The 22,817-nt window shown below is 36.9% G+C and overlaps 2 protein-coding genes across 3 annotated transcripts in view; both read right to left on the bottom strand.

Annotated features, from left to right (window-relative positions):
• The window catches only part of LOC122813614 (mucolipin-2-like), a 1,348,087-nt gene that overhangs the window by 1,211,310 nt on the left and 113,960 nt on the right, over nt 1-22,817 (bottom strand). The gene's annotated exons all lie outside the window — the stretch shown is intronic.
• The window catches only part of MCOLN3 (mucolipin TRP cation channel 3), a 1,554,854-nt gene that overhangs the window by 316,836 nt on the left and 1,215,201 nt on the right, over nt 1-22,817 (bottom strand). The window contains exon 9 of the mRNA XM_044086032.1: nt 6,384-6,496. Within this exon, the coding sequence (XP_043941967.1) occupies nt 6,384-6,496 (113 nt within the window). The remainder of the gene's footprint in view (nt 1-6,383; nt 6,497-22,817) is intronic.

The raw sequence follows: 22,817 nt of genomic DNA on the forward strand, positions 1-22,817 counted from the left end.
ATCTGCCAGGATGTTGGCAATATCAGTTGGTTCAGTAATTTTCGTGCCGTTGTGCTGTAACTCAGAGTATATCTGGGTGTTGCCACTGAGATTCTTGACATAGCTATAGAATGCTTTGTGGTTGCCCTTAGAATCAGTGGCAATTTTGTTTTCTTAGTTAGCTTTGGAGGATCTTATAAGGGATCTCAGCTTCTTACCTGAGGCTGACCAGGAAGCTCCTCCATTCATGGGATTTTACTCTCTTTTGCAAAAGTTTCTTTCTTCTGTTGTAGAGATTGTTTATAGCAGGGGACCACCAGATTGGCTTCCTTTTTTTTGGAAGATAGTGTCTTGGTTCTGTTTGGGATAGCACGATCTATGCACTCATGTAAGTGCTTATAGAGTGCATTTGTGTAGGATTCAGCAGTCGTAACTGTATTGTCCATCTGCATGGGTGTCAAGAAGTTCACCATTTCTGTCTTAAGAATCATGAAGTTGGCTTTGAAGAAGTTTTTAACTGTGGTTTCCTTAATGGTGGGTGGGGGCGGAATGCGGATATCTAGGGTGATTAGCTTATGGTCAGATCTGACCAATGAGGAGTTGATTTCAGGTGTAGAACACTGGTCACTAGGTCTAGGATATTGTGTTGGGTGTGTGGTGTGGAGATGATCCAGGCATTGTATTTTATGAAATTGAAAGCGTTGAGCGCGAAGGAGTTGGTCCAGTAGTTTTCCCAGTTAATGGTGGGTAGTTGAAATCGCCCATTATTAGTGCTCTAGAGCCTTGAACCAGGTCTCAGTCACTGCACAGATATCGATGTTCTCAGATTTAGACTTCTAGCATTGAGCAGCATTACCCTCAGTTTTTGCTTGCCTGTTCCTGTTACGGTGATGAAGATGTCATTTGAACCTTGCCTAAAAAAGGCACTATAGGGGTGGCAAGAGCCTTAGCCAGTATCCGGAATCCCAGGGGCGACAGGTGCAGGCCATCTCTGGCAAAGCATCATGGTCTGTCGATCATGTCGTCCCAGGCAGACAGATACTGGATCCCCTTAGAATGACATCAGAAGCTTAGCCAATTGTTGAAGTCAATCATTTTGTCCTTGTACTGTGGTATAATTCTGGGCGATGGCAGGATGCTACTCAGGGCTAGGGTCATACCTGCCTGGGCTACAAGATCGGAGAGCTCTTCCATGTCTCTTTTCATGTAGTCCAGGAAGGTACATCTCAGGTCATTCACACCAACATGGACAATGACAGAGTTATATTTATACTTGTTGTGGAGTGACCTGAGTGCGTGGGTTATGTGGTGGATCTTGGCACCCGACAGGCAGCTGACAGTAACCTTTTCCTTAATTAGCTTGGTGAGTGGGACATCAGTGTGCCTGACTATAGAGTCACCTATGACTAGTGTGTTGAGTACGTTGGTTTGCATTATGGGCTGTGGTTTATTGGCACACTGAGTCTGTAACCTATGTGTCATTTGGGTTGTGTTGGGGGGTGGATGTTGCTTATGTTTCTGCTTTGAAGATCTCTGTTGCTTGAGCGGATTATTATTGAGAGCATCTGTGAATGTTTTTGTGTTTCTATGTGTGGATTTTGTTGGTATAGGTTTAGTGGGACTATGTGATGAGTGTGGTGTGGTGCAGGTGTTTACCTTCTCCTCTTGACTGTCAAGTTCAGTCTTGGTTGGAGAAAGCTTTACCTCCAGTTTGGCTAGATAAGTGCATCTCTCACAGGTTGTAGTGTTGGGTGGTAGGAGGAGAGGGTTGTCTGTGTACACGAGGCAATTGCTACATTGCCTCAAGATACCCACATTCATCAGATAGACAGTAGAGAACACTGGGAGTTGAACCTTGGACATGCCTGAATAAAACACTGCTTTCCTCTAGACAAGTGAGGAAACTGAGTATAAGAGCTGTTTTTCTCTAAGCAAGTGAGGAAAGTAAGTACAAAAACTGTTTTCCTCTTGATAAAGAGGAAGGTTGAGTGCTGAAGTAATTTGCAGCTTATTTAGTGCTAGCAACAAGTTCTGAACAAGTGCTGAGCACAGATAAGCAAATTCAATTGCTAAAACTATGAATCTGTACTTGGATCTTGTGGTAGATAGGTTACCTAGTGCTTACCACTCCCACTAATAAGCTAGAATGCTTCCCTTCTATACAGAAAGGTTTGGGGGCTCAGAAGCTTACAAACAGTCCTGGGTATAGCAAATCTGTATCTGGACTAAACTAGCTGCATGAAAGGTGGGAAACAAGCGCAAACGCGGGCTTTTAAACCAGAAAGTTGAAAGAGATGGGAAAACTGCCCAAACGGCCAATAAACTACAATTTCTAGGCCAGAAACCACTCCTGTGGTAGATAGGCTATCTAGTGCTTACCATTCCCACTGATAAACTAGAAGGCTCTCCTCCAACACAGAAAGGCTTGGAGGGCTCAGAAGCTTACAAGCAGTCCTAAATAAATAAATCTGTCTCTCATGAGAAAACAAAATTTAAAGTTGTCGCTCCTGATTAACACAACCACTGAAGTCACTTGCCACAGAAAACTATTAGTGGTGATAGTGGATGATAATCTTTCATTCGACCTGCATACACAAAATTGCATAAGAAAAACTTATCAAAAACTAGGAATGCTTTAGACAGCCAAAAACGTTCTCACCGACGCAACTAAAATTACACTTGCCACTACTTATCTCCTCCCCACTTTTCTTTATAGTGCACCCATCATTACTAACCTCCAAGCTTCACAGAAATTAAATAATGCTATAGCAAAGCTGCTAAATTTGCAGCACATACCCTATCAGAACCCAAATAAGCTTTAATTACATAACAGCATCAATTAAATATGTATCCAGTAAGAGTAATGGGAATAAACAGAAGTCAAGGGGGCTGCCATTTAAAAAGTAAGCACTTGCAGCAGTAGTTTCAAAGGCACTGTTATATCCTTGCCACAAGCTGCTAATAATGTACATTTTAGAATAGAGGTTCCTTTGTTTTCTTACAGTGTTACTTGCTTTGCTGCCTACTGTCACACCTAGACATTTTCACAGCACATATAAAACCACATTCTTATGTGCAAACATCTTGATTGTTTTCTGACAAAATGATTCAACACATCATTTACAATTAGCAATTTCTGTAATATATTCCTGTAGCCACACTTTGCATTTCCTTTCAGTACTACCGGTATAATAAATTTTACAGGAAAAAAATGCTACATATGTGGGTCTAGGACTATTCACTGAAAGCACATTTCATTGAAACACATTTGACTGTACACAGTTCACTGAAAGCTCAATTCACTGAAACAAATTTCACTGAAAGTTATATATGGCCTTTTCCCCACTGTTGTGCAATGTTGGAGTTAGTATATATAGTAATATAAATATTTTGAACTATATACATGGATACTTGCAATTCCAATAAATTATTCTTCTCTGAACTTAATATATATCCAAACCCCCCACACCCCACTTACTATATATAATAACTCCAGGGTCGCACAACAGTGGGGAAAAGGCCATATATAACTTTCAGTGAAATGTGTTTCAGTGAATTGTGTTTTCACTGAATTGAGCTTTCAGTGATTTGTACACAGTCATTTGACTTTCAGTGAAATGTGCTTTCCGTGAATAGTCCTAGACCCATATACATATATATAGATAAATATGTAAGCAGTACAGTTTGTCACCGGACGATTCAACCCAATGCAGTTGTATGCACTTTCATATGTATATTTTCATTTACTGCTTCTGAGAATATTTATTGGAAAGTATGACCCAGGATGATTTGACCCTGGAGTCTTTGACCCTAAATAAATTTTAATAAAAGCATTTTTTGTAATAAATAAATAATAAGCTACACAAAAATTAAACTAACAGTGTTTGAATTTAATATATTATTCAGTTTTTTATCATGTTAATGTTAATTTATTTAATCTGTTATTAACACATCTATCTATGCTCAAGCCTTCTGTTACGTTTTTTTTAAGTTCTTATTTTCTTGCCTTTATTTTTATTGCTGTTGTTTTAACAGAAACCAGTAGGTGGCAGTACCTAATTTCCTACTTTGTTGTGATGAATCCTTACTGTACTGGCTATGTTTCTTGATCTACTTGTTCTTATACTGTTTTTGGATTCCTAAATTTACACTTTTTCCTCGGAAGATAATCATTCAACTGTTTACATGGTACACTTATTTTATCCCTAATTTTTTTTTCTGCTATGTTTCATTTTTAAGCTTCCAAAATGCTTTCTCAATTGCTTTTGTGAGCGGTCACACATTAGTTATTAAATTAACAATGTGATATTAAATGTGAACGTTTATTTGCTATGATTCCTTTAAAGCTTAGTTTGTTTCTGTTTTGTTTTTATAATTCTTTTAAAATGCTTTCACAAGTTTTTTTTTTTTCAGGTTATGCAAGCATCCATACATCGGAAATTAAACTATTAATTGCTTCTATTTTTTTACTGTAAGCCACTAGATTTTATTGTTTTATTGGGAGTTTTTAGCTACTTCTATGTCTTGTAAGATTATTATGTCGTTCTTTATGATGTACAAGTAATGGGAATGTTGCAGTTTAAGTTAATGCTGGACTTGACTTAGTTTCTGTTTGTTTTTCACATCTTTTTTTTTTTTAAAGTTATAAACTTTTCAGTGTGGTTATACGACTTTTACTGGGGTCAAAACAGCCAGCGGCAAATCACCCAGGGTCAAAATGGCGGGGTCAAAACATCCTGTACCTATGTATGCGTGTTTGTGTGTGTATATATATATATATATATATAGATATGCATATTTGTGTGTGTGTGTGTGTGTGTGTGTATATATATATATATATATATATATATATATATATATACATATATATATATTTATAAATCTACAGTACATATATATATATATATTACCATGAGGCAGAGAAACAGATGAACATAATTAATATCAGTGTTGCTTCATGCAAATGGACACAATGAATGTTTCAAATGTTTCATGTACCACATCTTCAAAATGTGGCATGTATAATATAGCAGAATACAGTAAGCAAATGCTTACAATGCTTTTCTAAACTAGTTTTCAACTTAGAGCCACTGCTAACAGTTTGAATTCACAAGTCTGCACAAAGTTACATTCTATAATTAAGCATAACAAATGCCTTTCTTTCATTGCAGTTTCCAAAAAACATAAATATTCAAAGTCCCAGAAAGATTAAAGCAATGTCTGTGCCTGTGTATAGTGAATTTGACATGTGCTGGAATTTGTAACATTTAAATAAGTTTCCAACTTTAAAAATGCATTGTTGTATCTTTTGAATATTGTCATCAAAAGGAAGTGGTAACAAACAGATCAATACAGAGTTTCTCAAGTGAAAATTTGCTCCAGAAAACATATCAGCCAGATGTCAGGTATGCAGGACATCTCAGCTGTCTTTCTTGGTATGCAGATGACAATGACTAGAAAATAATGAGACCTGATATAACTCTGGACACTTTCAAGACCTGTAACCAACTGTCAAGCAGTTACAGAAAATCTGTACTTTACCTGGGTTGGTATTCAGTGGAGATATGGCAGTACATACACATACTGAACCAACATATATGTTATACAGCATAATGCCAGAAATTTCAATCACTGAAGGAAGTACAGCTGGAAAAAAGCAAGCAGTTGTATGTCCTACTTTTTAACAGTTATGTACATCTCCAAATTGCACTGGTCTTAATGACAGTTTGTCAGTTTTCAGAACGTTGACAGCAAGTAGTTCTTGAACAATGGCTTAGGCCTCTTCATCTTCACAAGTAGCATTACAACTGCAAAAAATGGAAACATATCTATAAAGTTTCAAATATGCCAGGGACTGCAGATCAACTGCATATCCACCAGTGTGACAGCCACCACTAAGCAAATGCCACACCCATTTTTTTCTCCCAGCTACACATCTGTCTTCAACATTCTTCAGTGAGTAACTTCAACAAAAGAAATGTTTTATTGGAATACATGCTGATGAAATAAATGCACTGACTATCCTATTCACAGAAAAGTATAATAAAACACAGAAACTGTGTTTTTGCATGGGAGCAAACTTCCCCCTTCTTAAGTCTTCAAATGACTGCATCAGCTGGCAACAGTTAATGTAGATTAAATACACACTGTTTCTGTTGACTCGTCAGTACATGCAATATTTCTAAATTTTAATTGTATGGCAAGCAACCTTTTGTATTATTTCACATCTGTATTCTCTTACTGTAAAGATTCATTTTTTCTGCCTGTCATAAAACAAAATGCAATTTGAACTTTGACCCATGACTAATACTGTAGCCTAATGGAGAGAAAGAAAAAACAATTTGCTTAGGTCTATGCACAGTTACACATTTACATGTTTATCCAAAAATGTGTGCAGAACTTACGTATTGCAGCCTTATTCCATTTACCACAGAACGAGTACAGAGAATTAGGGATGACAAACAAACCAGAATGATGAACGTGTCAAAGATCATCATGTAGTGGGTGTTCCTTTGAACTGCAAAGCAAAAAAGGCAGATTGAGGCCATATCTCAGAACATGCCCATACTGTCCCATGCACAATGAAGTAATATGTTATTACTACCAGTTGATAATTAGACTGCAATCTAGAAATATCTACGAAAACCATTTTTGCTGCATTAGTACATACCATGCTATTGTGTCAGTTCTGATGGTTATCTTTCTGCTAATCTAGTTTTTAAATCATGTTTAACATAAATTTACAGTCACAAACATGCCTGCATGTGTGCCTTCCTACAATTGTAGATTCATTGTTAACAGACACATTTGTTTTTAAAGACTATAGCCAAACAATCAGCATCATTTTCCTGAAAAGTCTGCAAAAACAAACAAAACAAAACAAAAAAAAGACAGATCACTGAACCATTCATCCAAGCTTCTTAATTTTAAACAGGTAGCATGTCTATAACAACAAAATATCTGCAATGAAAGAAACTTAAACGTTTTTACTATCAGACATGTCAAAGAAAGTTTGTTAGAATTTATCACAGCAAATCTTTGAGAGAAGGCCCTGCAGCAGGTCTGTGCATAGAGAACAGATACCAGCATATTATGATATGACAAAACAGTCCTATGTGAGCCACACCACGGCACATAGTGACTTGGTCTATAAAACAAATTGGTCCACCATTCTAATTCTAACTATCCATCAAAGGGCTGGGAGAATTGAAAATGTGAAAGAATAAACCACAGAATATTACCTGGTCGGCATATTCAGACAGGGAGTGAATCATAACTGCTGCATAAGCTTCTATTAACAATTTGATGACATCAACAGATTTCACATCTACAATGAAATCTTTAGATCACATATAGAAAACATCTCAAACAATATACAGGAAGAAAATGTGAATAAAATAAAAATCTATTCAGGACAACTCAGCTAGTGGTCTGTTTGGGAGACAGCATGCTACAACTGCAGCAACTGTCAGATAGTGTGGACGTAACACTGTGGCAACAGTGCAGGTTCCTGTTACTAACATTAGGCAGGGTTATACCTTTGTCTTCTTGTTAGAAAACGGCATACTTACCAAACCACTGAATTAAGCCATGTTTAGATATAGCCAGGACTAAGTGTTTGCCACCCTCGCATGAGTTTTTTTTATTGATTATGAGAAAGTAATAAGCTCAGAAACATCCTCTATCTTGCATTGTTTTAGCCTCTGAAACATGACAGGAAAAGCATTTACTCGTGTATGGAAATTCAGCACAGGACCTACTGCACTCTGTGTGGTTGTAACTAGCTCTGAACTGACAAGCCAGTTAGGCATTGGGCTTCCATTAAGAATATTATTTCTATTTTTTCCAACACATTTGCACAGGGCGTTACATGATTCTGATTCAGAGATCACTGTAGAACTACAGTTGTATGCAGTCACTGGTTTGTTGTCCAAAGACATTTTTAGAGTTTGTGATAAACAGCACCCATTCTACATCAACAAAGAATTCAAATACAGATATCCACACAGCTGCACAGTAGGTGAAAAGGCCACATCAACAAGCTGTGACATTGTGTAGTTCAATGCCCCTGCCATTCAGTAACATTAGTGCAGAAAGCATGACTGAAAAAGATGGGCCACAAATTACCAATGCCCATGGCAAAGAACACTCAGAACTAGATATGTCAGATTCTTCAAGCTTAAAACATAACAATGTCTCACTCTGTGTTGTTGCGGGCAAGAAGGAGAAAGAAGATGGAATATCTGAGTGTCCCACAGAAATGGTTAGTGTAGGTGTGTCGTTCGATACATAGCCAGATATCCAAAATGTTTTTGTTGATGACAAACCACCATGATGCTAAATTTACTGTTGAAAATGAGCACACTGCTCCAAAATGCATGTCTGAATAGGTTAGTAAGAGTTATGACAGTGACAGGTCAATTAACTCAGAGGATGATTTACACTTTGATGATGACGAAGCTGAGAGGTCCACTGATTGTGAAGATGATATAGACTTGGATGATGGTGATAAACTACTGAAGAACTCCAAAATCAATAATTTCTATAATCCATTCTCCTTTTTCTAAACTCTGGAGAAGTTTTTCAAAACATGAGGAAAAGGAAAAAGCTTTACTCCCCACCAGAGACAAATATGTCTTGAGACTTAGGAAGACTGTGACAGTACAACATCTAATATACAATGACCCACCCCATTAATATTCCAAATTGTGCACGCTGATTGGCCAGTGTGCCTGTTGTAAATCCCACAATATACCTATGGAAAAAGTCCGGTCGCCCGAACTTTTTTACGTTGATATAAGGTGTCTAAAACTTTTTTTTTAAAATTAAAAAATAAATGAATAAATAAACAACAAACAGACTTTCTTTTCTCTGTTGCTTCCGTTTCAAAGCATTGATGTACTGGGTATGCGTGGGAATGCAAGTCCCATATGCATGCACAGTACATCAACAAAAGGAAGCAGTATACCACCAGCATGGAAGAACAGTACTGCACCATTATACAAATACATTATTTAAGAAAAGTAAGTATTTTTTTTCTAAAATAATGTCACTGTATAATAGCAACTGGTTGTGGTATATTGAAAGTTTATCCACGGTTGGCTTCTTATTAATCACTCGGACTTCGCCGTCGTGATCACACCACACCAACTGTGGGTAAATCTGCAATATACCAAACCACGTCACCAGTTATTGCTTAAACAAATCCTTGGTCAGTCCAACAACAGCACCACGTATGAGGCAACCAGGCTCACTTGAATTATCCAGAATACTCAAAGAATGTATAAAAGCAAAGATCTTTTATTCACATAAATCCAACAGGTTAGCACTTTCAAGTACTGCTTCCTCAGACCTTAGAAACTCAAATGCTGCAGTTGCACTCTTTAAATACTGCAACAGTCAAGGGCGAGCCCTTCACTTAACCATTTAAAGGGAAACAACTTCATTTTCTACCTGCTGCCAGATAACACAATATAAAACAATAAATATACATACTTTATCCCTGAACATTGACACTAAAAACTGTCATTATAACAGATATAACAGTGCATAATCAAAACCTTAAATGAGACACTACTCATGTTGTTATTGAACATACATTCAAAATTAAAGCTATTCTACCTAAAACATTCAGAATAAATCAGCTCACATATTATCCATTCTACCTATATATATAAAAATAAATGTAAAATTTCAGAACAATCAAAGGATATATACATCTTACAAAACAATTTCTAAACAGAACATAAATGTACATATTTCACTATCCATAAATTTCATGGAGTCAAAAGGGAGACATGAGCACAAACTCAATATATCTCATCCTATCTAATAACCAAAGCTGCGTTCATTTCCAACCTCACATCTGCATTAAAACATTATTGTGTTGCCCTGATCACATATAATATCACAAATCTATATATACGACAAAGGTGAAAAAGGGCTAGACACCCCCTCAGTGTATTCATAAGGATAATGTGAAACAACCAAACTACTAGATCTCAAAATAGGTTTGATAGAGGCTCTCTCATTGAGGCCATAGCCTTTATCAGCTCTCAGCCTTACTATCCAGCTGGTTTCTTTCCTCTAAGCATTGTTTCTGATGAAAGAAACCAACTGGATAGTAAGGCTGAGACAGTCTGGTGAGGTTGGAAATGAACTTCTTACATTTAGGTGTGTGGCTTGCGGCTAAACGAGAAGTCACTATTGATTATATCAGAGTACTGCTTCTTACATACAGGTGTGTACCCTGACTGCAAATGAGAATTCACTGCTGATTATATCACAGTACTACTTCTTACATAGAGGTGTTCACCCTGACTATAAAATAGAAGTCACTGCTGATTATCTCAGAGCACTGCTTCTTACATACAGGTGTGCACCCTGACTGTAAATGGGAAGTCACTGCTGATTACATGTAAGCACTGCTTCTTACATGTAAGTGTGTTAACTACCTGAAAATGAGAACTGCTGACTATATCAGAGTACTGCTTCATAGATACAGGTGTGTACCCTGACTGCAAATGAGAAGTCACTGCTGATTATATCACAGTACTGCTTCTTACATACAGGTGTGTACCCTGACTGTAAATGAGAAGTCACTGCTGATTATACCAGAGTACTGCTTCTTACATTCAGGTGTTTGGCTTGCGGTTAAATGAGAAGTCATTGTGGATTATATCTGAGCACTTATTCCTACACTTAAGTGTGTAATCTACCTGTAAATGAAAAGTCATTGCTGATTATATCTGATCACAGCTTTTTTTATGTAGGTCTGTGAACACTACCTGCAAATAAAAAGTTACTGTGGATTATATTTCCTATAGTCAGGTGTATCCCCAGCCTGCAAATGAGAGATGTGAATTATATTCAAGCTCAACTTCTTACATTTAGGTGTGTGGCTAACTGTAAATGTGAAGTCGCTGCTGATACCATGTGATTACTGCTTCTTACATACAGTTGTGTACCCTGACTGCAAATGAGAAGTCACTGCTGATTATATCAGAGAACTGCTTCTTACACACATGTGCGTACCATGTCTGTAAATGAGAAGTCACTACTGATTATATCAGAGTACTGCTTCTTACATACAGGTGTGTACCCTGACTGTAAATGAGAAGTCACTGCTGACTATATCTGATTACTGCTTCTTCCATACAGGTGTGCAACCTGCTGCAAATGAGAACTCACTGCTGATTATATCAGAGCACTGCTTCTCACACACAGGTGTGTACCCTGACTGTCAATAAAAAGTCACTGCTGATTATATGAGAGCACTGCTTCTTACATACAGGTGTGTACCCTGACTGTAAATGAGAAGTGAATGCTGATTATATCAGAGTAGTGCTTCTTACATACAGGTGTGTAACGTGCCTGTAAATGGGAAGTCACTGCTGATTATATCAGAGTACTGCTTCTTACATACAGGTGTGTACCCTGACTGCAAATGAGAAGTGACTACTGATTATATCAGAGCACTGCTTCTTACATACAGGTGTGTACAGTGCCTGTAAATGAGAAGTCACTCCTGATTACATCTGATTACTGCTTCTTACATACAGGTGGGTACCCTGACTGTAAACGGGAAGTCACTGCTGATTATATCAGAGCACTGCTTCAGACATACAGGTGTGTACCGTGTCTGTAAATGAGAAGTCATTACTGAGTAAACCAGAGTACTGCTTCTTACATACAGGTGTGTACCTTGACAGCAAATGAGAAGTCACTGCTTGTTATATCAGAGTACTGCTTCTTAAATTCAGATGTGTACCATGCATGTAAATGAGAAGTCACTGCTGATTATATCAGACTACTGCTTCTTACATTCAGGTGTGTACCCTGACTGTAAATGAGAAGTCACTGCTGATTATATCAGAGCACTGCTTCTTACACTTAGGTGTGTACACTGCCTGTAAATGAGAAGTCACTACTGGTTATATCAGAGAACTGCTTCTAACATACAGGTGTGTACCCGGACTGTAAATGAGAAGTCACTACTGATTATATCACAGTCCTGCTTCTTACATTCAGGTGTGTACCCTGACTGTAAATGGGAAGTCACTGCTGATTATATCAGAGTACTGCTTCTTACATTCAGGTGTGTACCCTGACTGCAAATGAGAAGTCACTACTGATTATATCAGAGTATTGCATCTTACATACAGGTGTGTACCCTGATTGTAAATGAGAAGTAACGGCTGATTACATCAGAGTACTGCTTCTTACATACAGGTGTGTACCTTGACAGCAAATGAGAAGTCACTGCTGATTATATCAGAGTACTGCTTCTTAAATTCAGATGTGTACCATGCATGTAAATGAGAAGTCACTGCTGATTATATCAGACTACTGCTTCTTACATACAGGTGTGTACTCTGACTATAAATGAGAAGTCACTGTTGATTATATCAGAGTACTGCTTCTTATATTCAGGTATGTGGCTTGCAGTTAAATGAGAAGTCACTGTGGATTATATCTGATAAATTATTCCTACATTTAAGTGTGTAATTCCTACATTTAAGTGTGTAATCTACCTGTAAATGAAATGTCATTGCTGATTATATTTGATCACAGCTTTTTTTATGTAGATCTGTGTCCTACCTGCAAGTGAGAAGTCACGGTGGATTATATCTAAGCACCGTTTCCTATAGTCAGGTGTATCCCCAGCCTGCAAATGAAAGATGTGAATTATATTCAAGCTCAACTTCTTACATTTAGGTGTGCACCCTGCCTGTAAATGAGAAGTCACTGTAGATTATATCAGAGCACTGCTTCTTACACACAGGTGTGAACCATGACTGCAAATGAGAAGCCACTGCTGATTATATCAGAACACTGCTTCTTACATACAGGTGTGTACTCTGACTGTAAATGAGAAGTCACTGCTGATTATATCAGAGCCTGCTTCTTACATACATGTGCGTACCATGCCTAAATGAGAAGTCACTGCTGATTAAATCAGAGTACTGCTTCTTACATACAGGTGTGTACCCTGACTGTAAATGAGTCACTGCTGATTATATCAGAGTACTGCTTCTTACATACAGGTGTGTACCCTGACTGTAAATGAGAAGTCACTGCTGATTATATCAGAGTACTGCTTCTTACATACAGGTGTGTACCCTGACTGCAAATGAGAAGTCACTGCTGATTATATCAGAGTACTGCTTCTTACATACAGGTGTGTACCCTGACTGTAAATGAGAAGTCACTGCTGATTATATCAGAGTACTGCTTCTTACATACAGGTGTGTACCCTGACTGTAAATGAGAAGTCACTGCTGATTATATCAGAGTACTGCTTCTTACATACAGGTGTGTACCCTGACTGTAAATGAGAAGTCACTGCTGATTATATCAGAGAACTGTTTCTTATGTACAGGTGTGTACCATGACTGCAAATGAGAAGTCACTGCTGATTTATATCAGAGTACTGCTTCTTACAAACAGGTGTGTACCCTGACTGTAAATGAGAAGTCACTGCTGATTATATGACAGTACTGCTTCTTACATACAGGTGTGTACCCTGACTGTAAAGGAGAAGTCACTGCTGATTATATCAGAGTACTGCTTCTTACATACAGGTGTGTACCCTGACTGTAAATGAGAAGTCACTGCTGATTGTAGCAGAGTAGTGCTTCTTACACAGAGGCGTGTTCCTTGACTGGAAACAGGAAGTCACTGCTGATTATATCTTAGAACTCCTTCTTACATACAGGTGAGTACCCTGACTGCAAATGTGAAGTCACTGGTGATTATATTAGAGTACTGCTTCTTACATTCAGGTGTGCACCCTGACTGTAAATGAGAAGTCACTGCTGATTACATGTGAGCACTGCTTCTTACATGTAGGTGTATGTTCTGTCTGTAAATGAGAAAACACTGCGTATTATATCTAAGCAATGCTTCTTAGATGTAGGCGTGTTACCAACCTGTAAATGAAAAGTCATTGCTGATTATATCTGATCACAGCTTTTTTTATGTAGGTCTGTGTCGTACCTGCAAATGAAAAGTCACTGTGGATTATATCCAAGCACTGTTTCCTATAGTCAGGGGTATCCCCAGCCTGCAAATGAGAGATGTGAATTACAGTCAAGCTCAACTTCTTATATTTAGGTGTGTGGCTTGTGGTAAAATGAGAAGTCACTACTGATTATATCAGAGTACTGCTTCTTACATACAGGTGTGTACCCTGACTGTAAATGAGAAGTCACTGCTGATTATATCCGGTACTGCTTCTTACATTCAGGTGTGTACCCTGACTGTGAAAGGGAAGTCACTGCTGATTATATCAGAATACGGCTTCTTACATTCAGGTGTTTACCCTGACTATTATATCAGAGCACTGCTTCTTACATACAGGTGTGTACCCTGACTGCAAATGAGAAGTCACTGCTGATTGTATCAGAGTACTGCTTCTTACATTCAGGTGTGTACCCTGCATATAAATGAGAAGTCACTGCTGATTATATCAGAGCATTGCTTCTTACATACAGGTGTGTCCCCTGATTGTAAATGGGAAATCACTGCTGATTATATCAGAGTACTGCTTCCTACATACAGGTGTGTACACTGACTGCAAATGGGAAGTCACTGCTGATTATATCAGATTACTGCTTCTTACATACAGGTGTGTACCTTGACTGCAAATGGGAAGTCACTGCTGATTATATCAGAGTACTGCTTCTTACATACATGTGTGCTCCCTGACTGCAAATGAAAAGTCAATGCTGATTATATCAGAGTACTGCTTCTTATATACAGGTGTGTACTCAGACTGTAAATAAGAAGTCACTGCTGATTATATCAGAGTACTGTTTCTTGCATACAGGTGTGTACCGTGCCTGTAAATGAGAAGTCACTGCTGATTATATCTAAGAACTGCTTCTTACATACAGGTGTGTACTCTGTAAATGAGAAGTCACTGCTGATTACATCAGAGTACTGCTTCTTACATACAGGTGTGTACCCTAACTGTATATGGGAAGTCACTGCTGAGTATATCAGAGTACTGCTTCCAATATACAGCTGTGTACCCTGCGTGCAACTGAGAAGTCACTGCTGATTACATGTGAGCACTGCTTCTTACATGTACTTGTGTTACCTACCTGTAAATGAGAAGTATATCAGGGTACTGCTTTCTACATAAAGGTGTGTGCTCTGACTGTAAATAAAAAGTTACTGCTGATTATATATGATTACTGCTTCTTACATACAGGTGTGTACCGTGCTTCTAAATGAGAAGTCACTGCTGATTATATCAGAGTACTGCTTCTTACATACAGGTGTGTACCCGGACTATAAACTAGAAGTCACTGCTGATTATATCCGAGTACTGCTTCTTACATACAGGTGTATACCATGACTGTAAATGAGAAGTCACTAATGATTATGTCAGAGTACTTCTTCTTACATTCAGGTGTGTACCTTGACTGCAAATGAGAAGTTACTGCTGATTATATAAGAGTACTGCTTCTTACATACAGGTGTGTACCATGCCTGTAAATGAGAAGTCACTGCTGATTATATCAAAGAACTGCTTCTTACATACAGGTGTGTACCATGAGAGTAAATGGGAAGTCACTGCTGATTATATCAGAGCACTGCTACTTACATACAGGTGTGTACCGTGCCTGTAAATGAGAAGTCACTACTGATTATATCATAGTACTGCTTCATAAATTCAGGTGTGTGGCTCGCGGTTAAATGAGAAGTCACTGTGGATTATATCTGAGCGCTTATTCCTACATTTAAGTATGTAATCTACCTGTAAATGAAAAGTCATTGCTGTTTATATCTGATCATAGCTTTTTTATGTAGGTCTGTGTCCTACCTGCAAATGAGAAGTCACTGTGGAATATATCCAAGCACTGTTTCCTATAGTCAGGTGTATCCCCAGCCTGCAAATGAGAGATGTGAATTACAGTGAAGCTCAACTTCTTACATTGAGGTGTGTGGCTAACTGTAAATTAGAAGACGCCACTGATAATATCTGATTACTGCTTTTTACATGCACGTGTGTACCCTGCCTGTAAATGAGAAGTCACCGCTGATTACATGTGAGCACTGCTTCTTACATGTACTTGTGTTACCTACCTGTAAATGAGAAGTCACTGCAGATTATATCAAGAGTACTGCTTCTTACATACAGGTGTGTAACGTGCCTGTAAATGAGAAGTCACTGCTGATTATATCAAAGTACTGCTTCTTACATACATGTGTGTAACGTGCCTGTAAATGAGAAGTCACTGCTGATTATATCAAAGTACTGCTTCTTACATACATGTGTGTAACATGCCTGTAAATGAGAAGTCACTGCTGATTCTATGACATTACTGTTTCTTATATACAGGTGTGTACCCTGACTGTAAATGAGAAGTCAGTGCTGATTATGTCAGAGTACTGCTTCTTACATACAGGTGTGTACTGTGCTTGTAAAAAAGATGTCACTCCTAATTACATCAGAGTACTGATTCTTACAAATAGGTGTGTACCATGCCTGTAAATGAGAAGTCACTGCTGATTATATCAGAGTACTGCTTCTTACATGCAGGTGTGTACCCTGACTGCAAATGAGAAGTCACTGCTGATTATATCAGAGTACTGCTTTGTACATACAGGTGTGTTCCATGTCTGTAAATGAGAAGTCACTGTTGATTATATCACAGTACTGCTTCTTACATACAGGTGTGTACCCTGACTGTAAATGAGAAGTCACTGCTGATTATATCAAAGTACTGCTTCTTACATGCAGGTGTGTACCCTGACTGCAAATGAGAAGTCACTGCTGATTATATCAAAGAACTGCTTCTTACATACATGTGTGTTACGTGCCTGTAAATGAGAAGTCACTGCTGATTATATCAAAGTACTGCTTCTTACATGCAGGTGTGTACCCTGACTGCAAATGAAAAGTCACTGCTGATTATATCAGAGTACTGCTTCTTACATACAGGTGTGTACCATGTCTGTAAATGAGAAGTCACTGCTGATTATAGGACAGTACTGCTTCTTACACAGAGGCATATTCCCTGACAGGAAATAGGAAATCACGGCTGATTATATCAGAGTACTGCTTCTTGCATACAGGTGTGTACCCTGACTGCAAATGAGAAGTCACTGCTGATTATATTAGAGAACTGCTTCTTACATACCAGTGTGTACCATGTCTGTAAATGAGAAGTCACTGTTGATTATATCACAGTACTGCTTCTTACATACAGGAGTGTACCCTGACTGTAAATGAGAAGTCACTGCTGATTATATCAAAGTACTCCTTCTTAAATACAGGTGTGTACTCTGACTGCAAATGAGAAGTCACTACTGATTATATCAGAGCACAGCTTCTTACATACAGGTGTGTACTCTGACTGTAAATGAGAAGTCACTGGTAATTATATCAGAGTACTCAGAACCAGTAAAGGAAAGAAGCGCCACTCAACTCCAAAAACCACGATAGTATGGAAGTCCAGGAAAAGTTTTTGGCTCAACACAGGTTTATTGCACAGAATTCCAAAACGCACACAAAGCAAACTGGCACAGTTTAAAATCAATTAAACTTCACATCCAAAAAGATCGCATTAACGCACTTCTCCAAATACGTTTTCGTCCTGTTACAGACTTCATCAGATAAACACTCTAAGCCCCAACCTTTCTTTTTATATATACATTAATTGGTCAAATAAATCAATTAAATAAATTGTCAATCAATAAAATTCTTAATTAAAACATTAAAACCTATTTTAAATGAAGGAAATTACTATTAAAACTTCTTATTATATACACATTGATTACTTTGCATTCAGTTTAATTAATATTAAAAAGTTATTATACAATTGTGTAGGAATTAGATGTTCAATAGTAAAAACATTGAGACACTTTATTATATCTAAAAGATGAATGAAAAAGAAATAACAATGCCCTCTAGTGGCTATTAGTTAAAATTACATATATATATAGTGGAAGGAGTGCTTTAGAAAAGATTTTTTCTTACATCTTAAAATTCTCTTAAAATATTATATAAAATTATATAAAATTATGATGTTATGATTCAAGCAGTTTCACTTCTTATACTAAAACAAGGTGTATGGATGACCATAAAAAGAATGTATAAATATCTATTTAAAAGCTGGATCAATTCATAATTTAGCTGCTCTTAACTTTAAAATGGGGGCTATACTTATGTATTCATTTAAGCCTGGGGCTTTGTTTGCTTCTAGTGACATTTGCCACCACAACTCACGGTATTCTAGCCTTTCTTCCCAGTGCCCTCCTCTTATGTCTTTTTCTGTATGTTCTAAAACCGTAAAACTAAAACTAGATTTCTCACACATTCTACTGTGCTTATATAGGGCATTCGTTTCTTTACAATTCTTTATATCATTTAGATGCTCGAATATTCTTCTTTTTAATTTCCTCTCAGTTTTCCCTACATAAAAGGATTGACATATATTGCACATACTTAGGTATACTAAACCTGTGGAATCACAGTTATAGAAGTACTTGTCATTAGTTATGATCTTATTTCTACTATTGATGTAAATAGTATTGGTATTAGAAATATTTGCACATTGTGCACACCTACCACACTTGTAGGTGCCCTTTCTCCTTCTATCTTGTGGACCCATGGTGTGTTTATTTTCTAGTAAATTTTTTATAGTTAAGGAATTTTTAAAAACTACCTTGGGAACACTGTAAATTCCTAGGTCTAGTTCTGTTAATTCTATAAACCTATCCCATTCCTTGTTAAAAATCCTTCTTATTTTACTATTAATTGTATTGTATTCTAGAATTAATGCTAGGTCAAAATTTTCTTGTTTGTTTTCTTTCCTCAATCCGCTTAAATTATCAGTTACTTTTTCTTTTTTAATAATGGGAGCAAATCTGCCTTCTCTTCCTAAAGAAACCTCTTTTCTAATTTCTTTGATAAAATTAGTTGGATAGCCCCTTTCTAGGAACATACTCTCCAATAAATCACATTCTACGAGGAAGTCCTGATTCTTGCTGGTCATTCTACTTCCTCTCACAAACTGCCCTTTTATTATGTTCTTTTTTACACGTATAGGGTGGGCACTATCAAAATGGAGAAAAGAATTACAGTAAGTGGCTTTTCTGTATATTTTGGTTTCTAAATGTCCTTGTTCCTTGTATATTTCTAAGTCCAAATATTGCACCAAATTATGTGTCACTTTATAAGTGAACTGCAAAAAACTACAAGTATTATTCAAATATGCTAAAAAATCCTTAAGTTTGTCTTCTTCCCCATTCCAAAATATAATTATGTCATCCAAAAACCTACGGTAAACTGTCATGAATGGTTTGTATTCACTTTCCAACACAAATTTTTCCTCCCATTTTGATAAAACCAAGTTTGCATATGTGGGGGCGCATGCCGCCCCCATTGCCACTCCTTGAATCTGTCTAAAAAATCCCCCATTAAAAAATAAAAAATTGTTGTACAAAATCATCTCCATTAACCATTTACTTACTATCTTGTCATTATGACTTATATTCCCGTTTTCAAATATTACTTCCTCAAACATGTCTAGGCCTTCCCCATGTGGGATGGATGGAAAAAGGTCTATTACATCTATAGTTACAAAAATGAGCTCCTCAGTTATAATCGTATCTCCAATGGTATGTAACAGATCCCATGAGTCCTTTAAAATATGTACTTTTTGTAGCCAAATGTTTTTAGTTTTAATGTCTACAAACTTGGCTAAAGAATTAGTTTTAGAACCATTAGCTGCTACTATTGGTCTCAAAGGAGGATCACATTCATTTTTATGTGTTTTAGGGATCCCAAAGATGGCAGGAACCTTAGGCTTTTCTACTTTTAAAAAATTGTAAGTTTCTAAGTCAATTAGTCCTTCTACCATCATATCATACAAATTCCTGTCAATTCTATGGTATGCAATATTTATCTCATTTTTTGACACAGGCTCATATTTGTTCTCGTCCCACAATATTTTATACATTCTGGAATCATATTCAATACTTTCCATAATGACAATGCCTCCCCCTTTGCCTGGCTTCATAACTCTTATATTTCTATCCGCCTTTAAGCTATTCAAAATGTCTTTTTCTTTTTGGTTTAGGTTGTTGTCATATGAAACCCTTTTAAATTCAACTTTCCTAATTTCTTTCTCTAATAATTTTTCAAAATTCCTTAATTGGGGGTGTAGGGGTGGGTTGAAGGTGGATTTTCGTCTTAAAGAAGGTTCAATCTCCTTTCCTTGGTTATGAAACAGGGTTTTAAAATTGACTTTCCTTAAAAATATTTTTAGATCCGACAGGGTTTTCACAACATTTCCTTTGGTGAATGGAATAAATTTTAAACCTTTGGAAAGTAAACTAAAATGTCCTTCTTCTAATTGAATGGAGCTAAAATTATAAATATTAAAATAGTTAAAAGTCCATTTGTTTCCTTCGTTAGTGATATTACTCATATGGGGGAGGAGGGTGTGTGGGGTAACCTGGGGGTTCAATAATAATTCCCCCTCCCCCTCCCTCTTCTCCCCCCTCTCCAAAAATTTCCTTCCCTTTCTCCATATTTATTAAAAATTCTTTCTGACCTCCTAAGGGGAGGATACTCTTCTTCATTTAAAAAATTTTCTTCATGTGTCTCTAAATTATCAATCGATTCCCTGACATCCATGTTGCTAACTTTGTCAGTACTACCTCTTACTCTATTTCTAAAGTGTGGGTTGGGGTAACAAGTGTTACACTTGTATTCATTCATATCTCGTTCCATCTTTTTGTGTTTTCTTTGAACTAAATCATCTATATTTCTGTCTATTTCCTTTCTCATACTGAAATATTTTGCTTTCTCTTCTTCTATGGTAAATAACAGGTCATTAGTAATGGCTTTGTCCAGTGTTTCTATTTCAATTAACAGTTCTTCCTGTACCCGGTTATTTTCTTTAACCATCAATTTTAACATTTCAAGCCCACTTCTATTAAATAATTCTAACAATTCTAAATGAAAATTAGACCCATTAATCACACTGTTAGGATACTTATAAAAACGTAGGCCTTTAGGTACTATTTCCTTAGTTATACATTCTCTAAGATATGTATTTTCCACATTTAATGCTCTGTATTTACTCATTAGTTTATATAAGCTGTTAATATTGTCTTTATATGTAAAGTCATTGTTGTTAACAGCATTACAGTTCTCTTTTTTATCAAAGGTTATTTGTCGTTTTAACCAACAATTCAGATCCTTAAAGGGAGTACCAGTACCTTTATTTTTGTCTGTGCCATGCCCTTGGTTAGCACGCTTATCTTTCGGTTTGACAGATGTAATTTCCCCTCGACTGGCTTCCTTTAACAGGCAAGGGGTGTCTGCTGCATTAAAACTACTGGCTTCATCGGTCTCCACTGAACCAGTACCTTTACACCCACCTAACGATTCGTTAACTGTTGCTTCTGTGGTTTTCCTCTTCTTGCTGTACGACCCTTCGGTCCCAGAAACAACATTTCCGATGTTAGAATTTTGCACAGCTAGTAAAGAAGAGGCCACCGGTGTAAGGAGATTAATCAGCTCAGTAAGCTGTCCGACCAGCTTACGTGTCAGCCCAAGGTCTTCCTGTTGCGTGTTTACAGGGACTTCCTGTATTTCCATAGCGCAAAACAGAAACTCAGAACCAGTAAAGGAAAGAAGCGCCACTCAACTCCAAAAACCACGATAGTATGGAAGTCCAGGAAAAGTTTTTGGCTCATCACAGGTTTATTGCACAGAATTCCAAAACGCACACAAAGCAAACTGGCACAGTTTAAAATCAATTAAACTTCACATCCAAAAAGATCACATTAACGCACTTCTCCAAATACGTTTTCGTCCTGTTACAGACTTCATCAGATAAACACTCTAAGCCCCAACCTTTCTTTTTATATGTACATTAATTGGTCAAATAAATCAATTAAATAAATTGTCAATCAATAAAATTCTTAATTAAAACATTAAAACGTATTTTAAATGAAGGAAATTACTATTAAAACTTCTTATTATATACACATTGATTACTTTGCATTCAGTTTAATTAATATTAAAAAATTATTATACAATTGTGTAGGAATTATATGTTCAATAGTAAAAACATTGAAACACTTTATTATATCTAAAAGATGAATGAAAAAGAAATAACAATGCCCTCTAGTGGCTATTAGTTAAAATTACATATACATATAGTGGAAGGAATGCTTTAGAAAAGATTTTTTCTTACATCTTAAAATTCTCTTAAAATATTATATAAAATTATATAAAATTATGATGTTATGATTCAAGCAGTTTCACTTCTTATACTAAAACAAGGTGTATGGATGACCATAAAAAGAATGTATAAATATCTATTTAAAAGCTGGATCAATTCATAATTTAGCTGCTCTTAACTTTAAAATGGGGGCTATACTTATGTATATCAGAGTACTGCTTCTAACATTCAGGTGTGTCCCCTGATTGTAAATGGGAAGTCACTGCTGATTATATCAGAGCACTGCTTTTTACATACATGTGTGTGCCATGCCTGTAAATGAGAAGTTACTGCTGATTATATCAGAGTACTGCTCCTTACATACAGGTTTGTACTCAGACAGCAAATGAGAAGTCACTGCTGATTATATCAGAGTACTGCTTCCTACATACAGGTGTGTACACTGACTGCAAATGGGAAGTCACTGCTGATTATATCAGATTACTGATTCTTACATACATGTGTGCACCCTGACTGCAAATGAAAAGTCAATGCTGATTATATCAGAGTACTGCTTCTTACATACAGGTGTGTACTCTGTAAATGAGAATTCACTGCTGATTATATCAGAGTACTGCTTCTTAC

Source organism: Protopterus annectens, chromosome 10.part0 (assembly GCF_019279795.1).
Source record: "Protopterus annectens isolate FY-2018-M chromosome 10.part0, PAN1.0, whole genome shotgun sequence".
In the NCBI taxonomy this organism is placed as follows: domain Eukaryota; kingdom Metazoa; phylum Chordata; order Ceratodontiformes; family Protopteridae; genus Protopterus; species Protopterus annectens.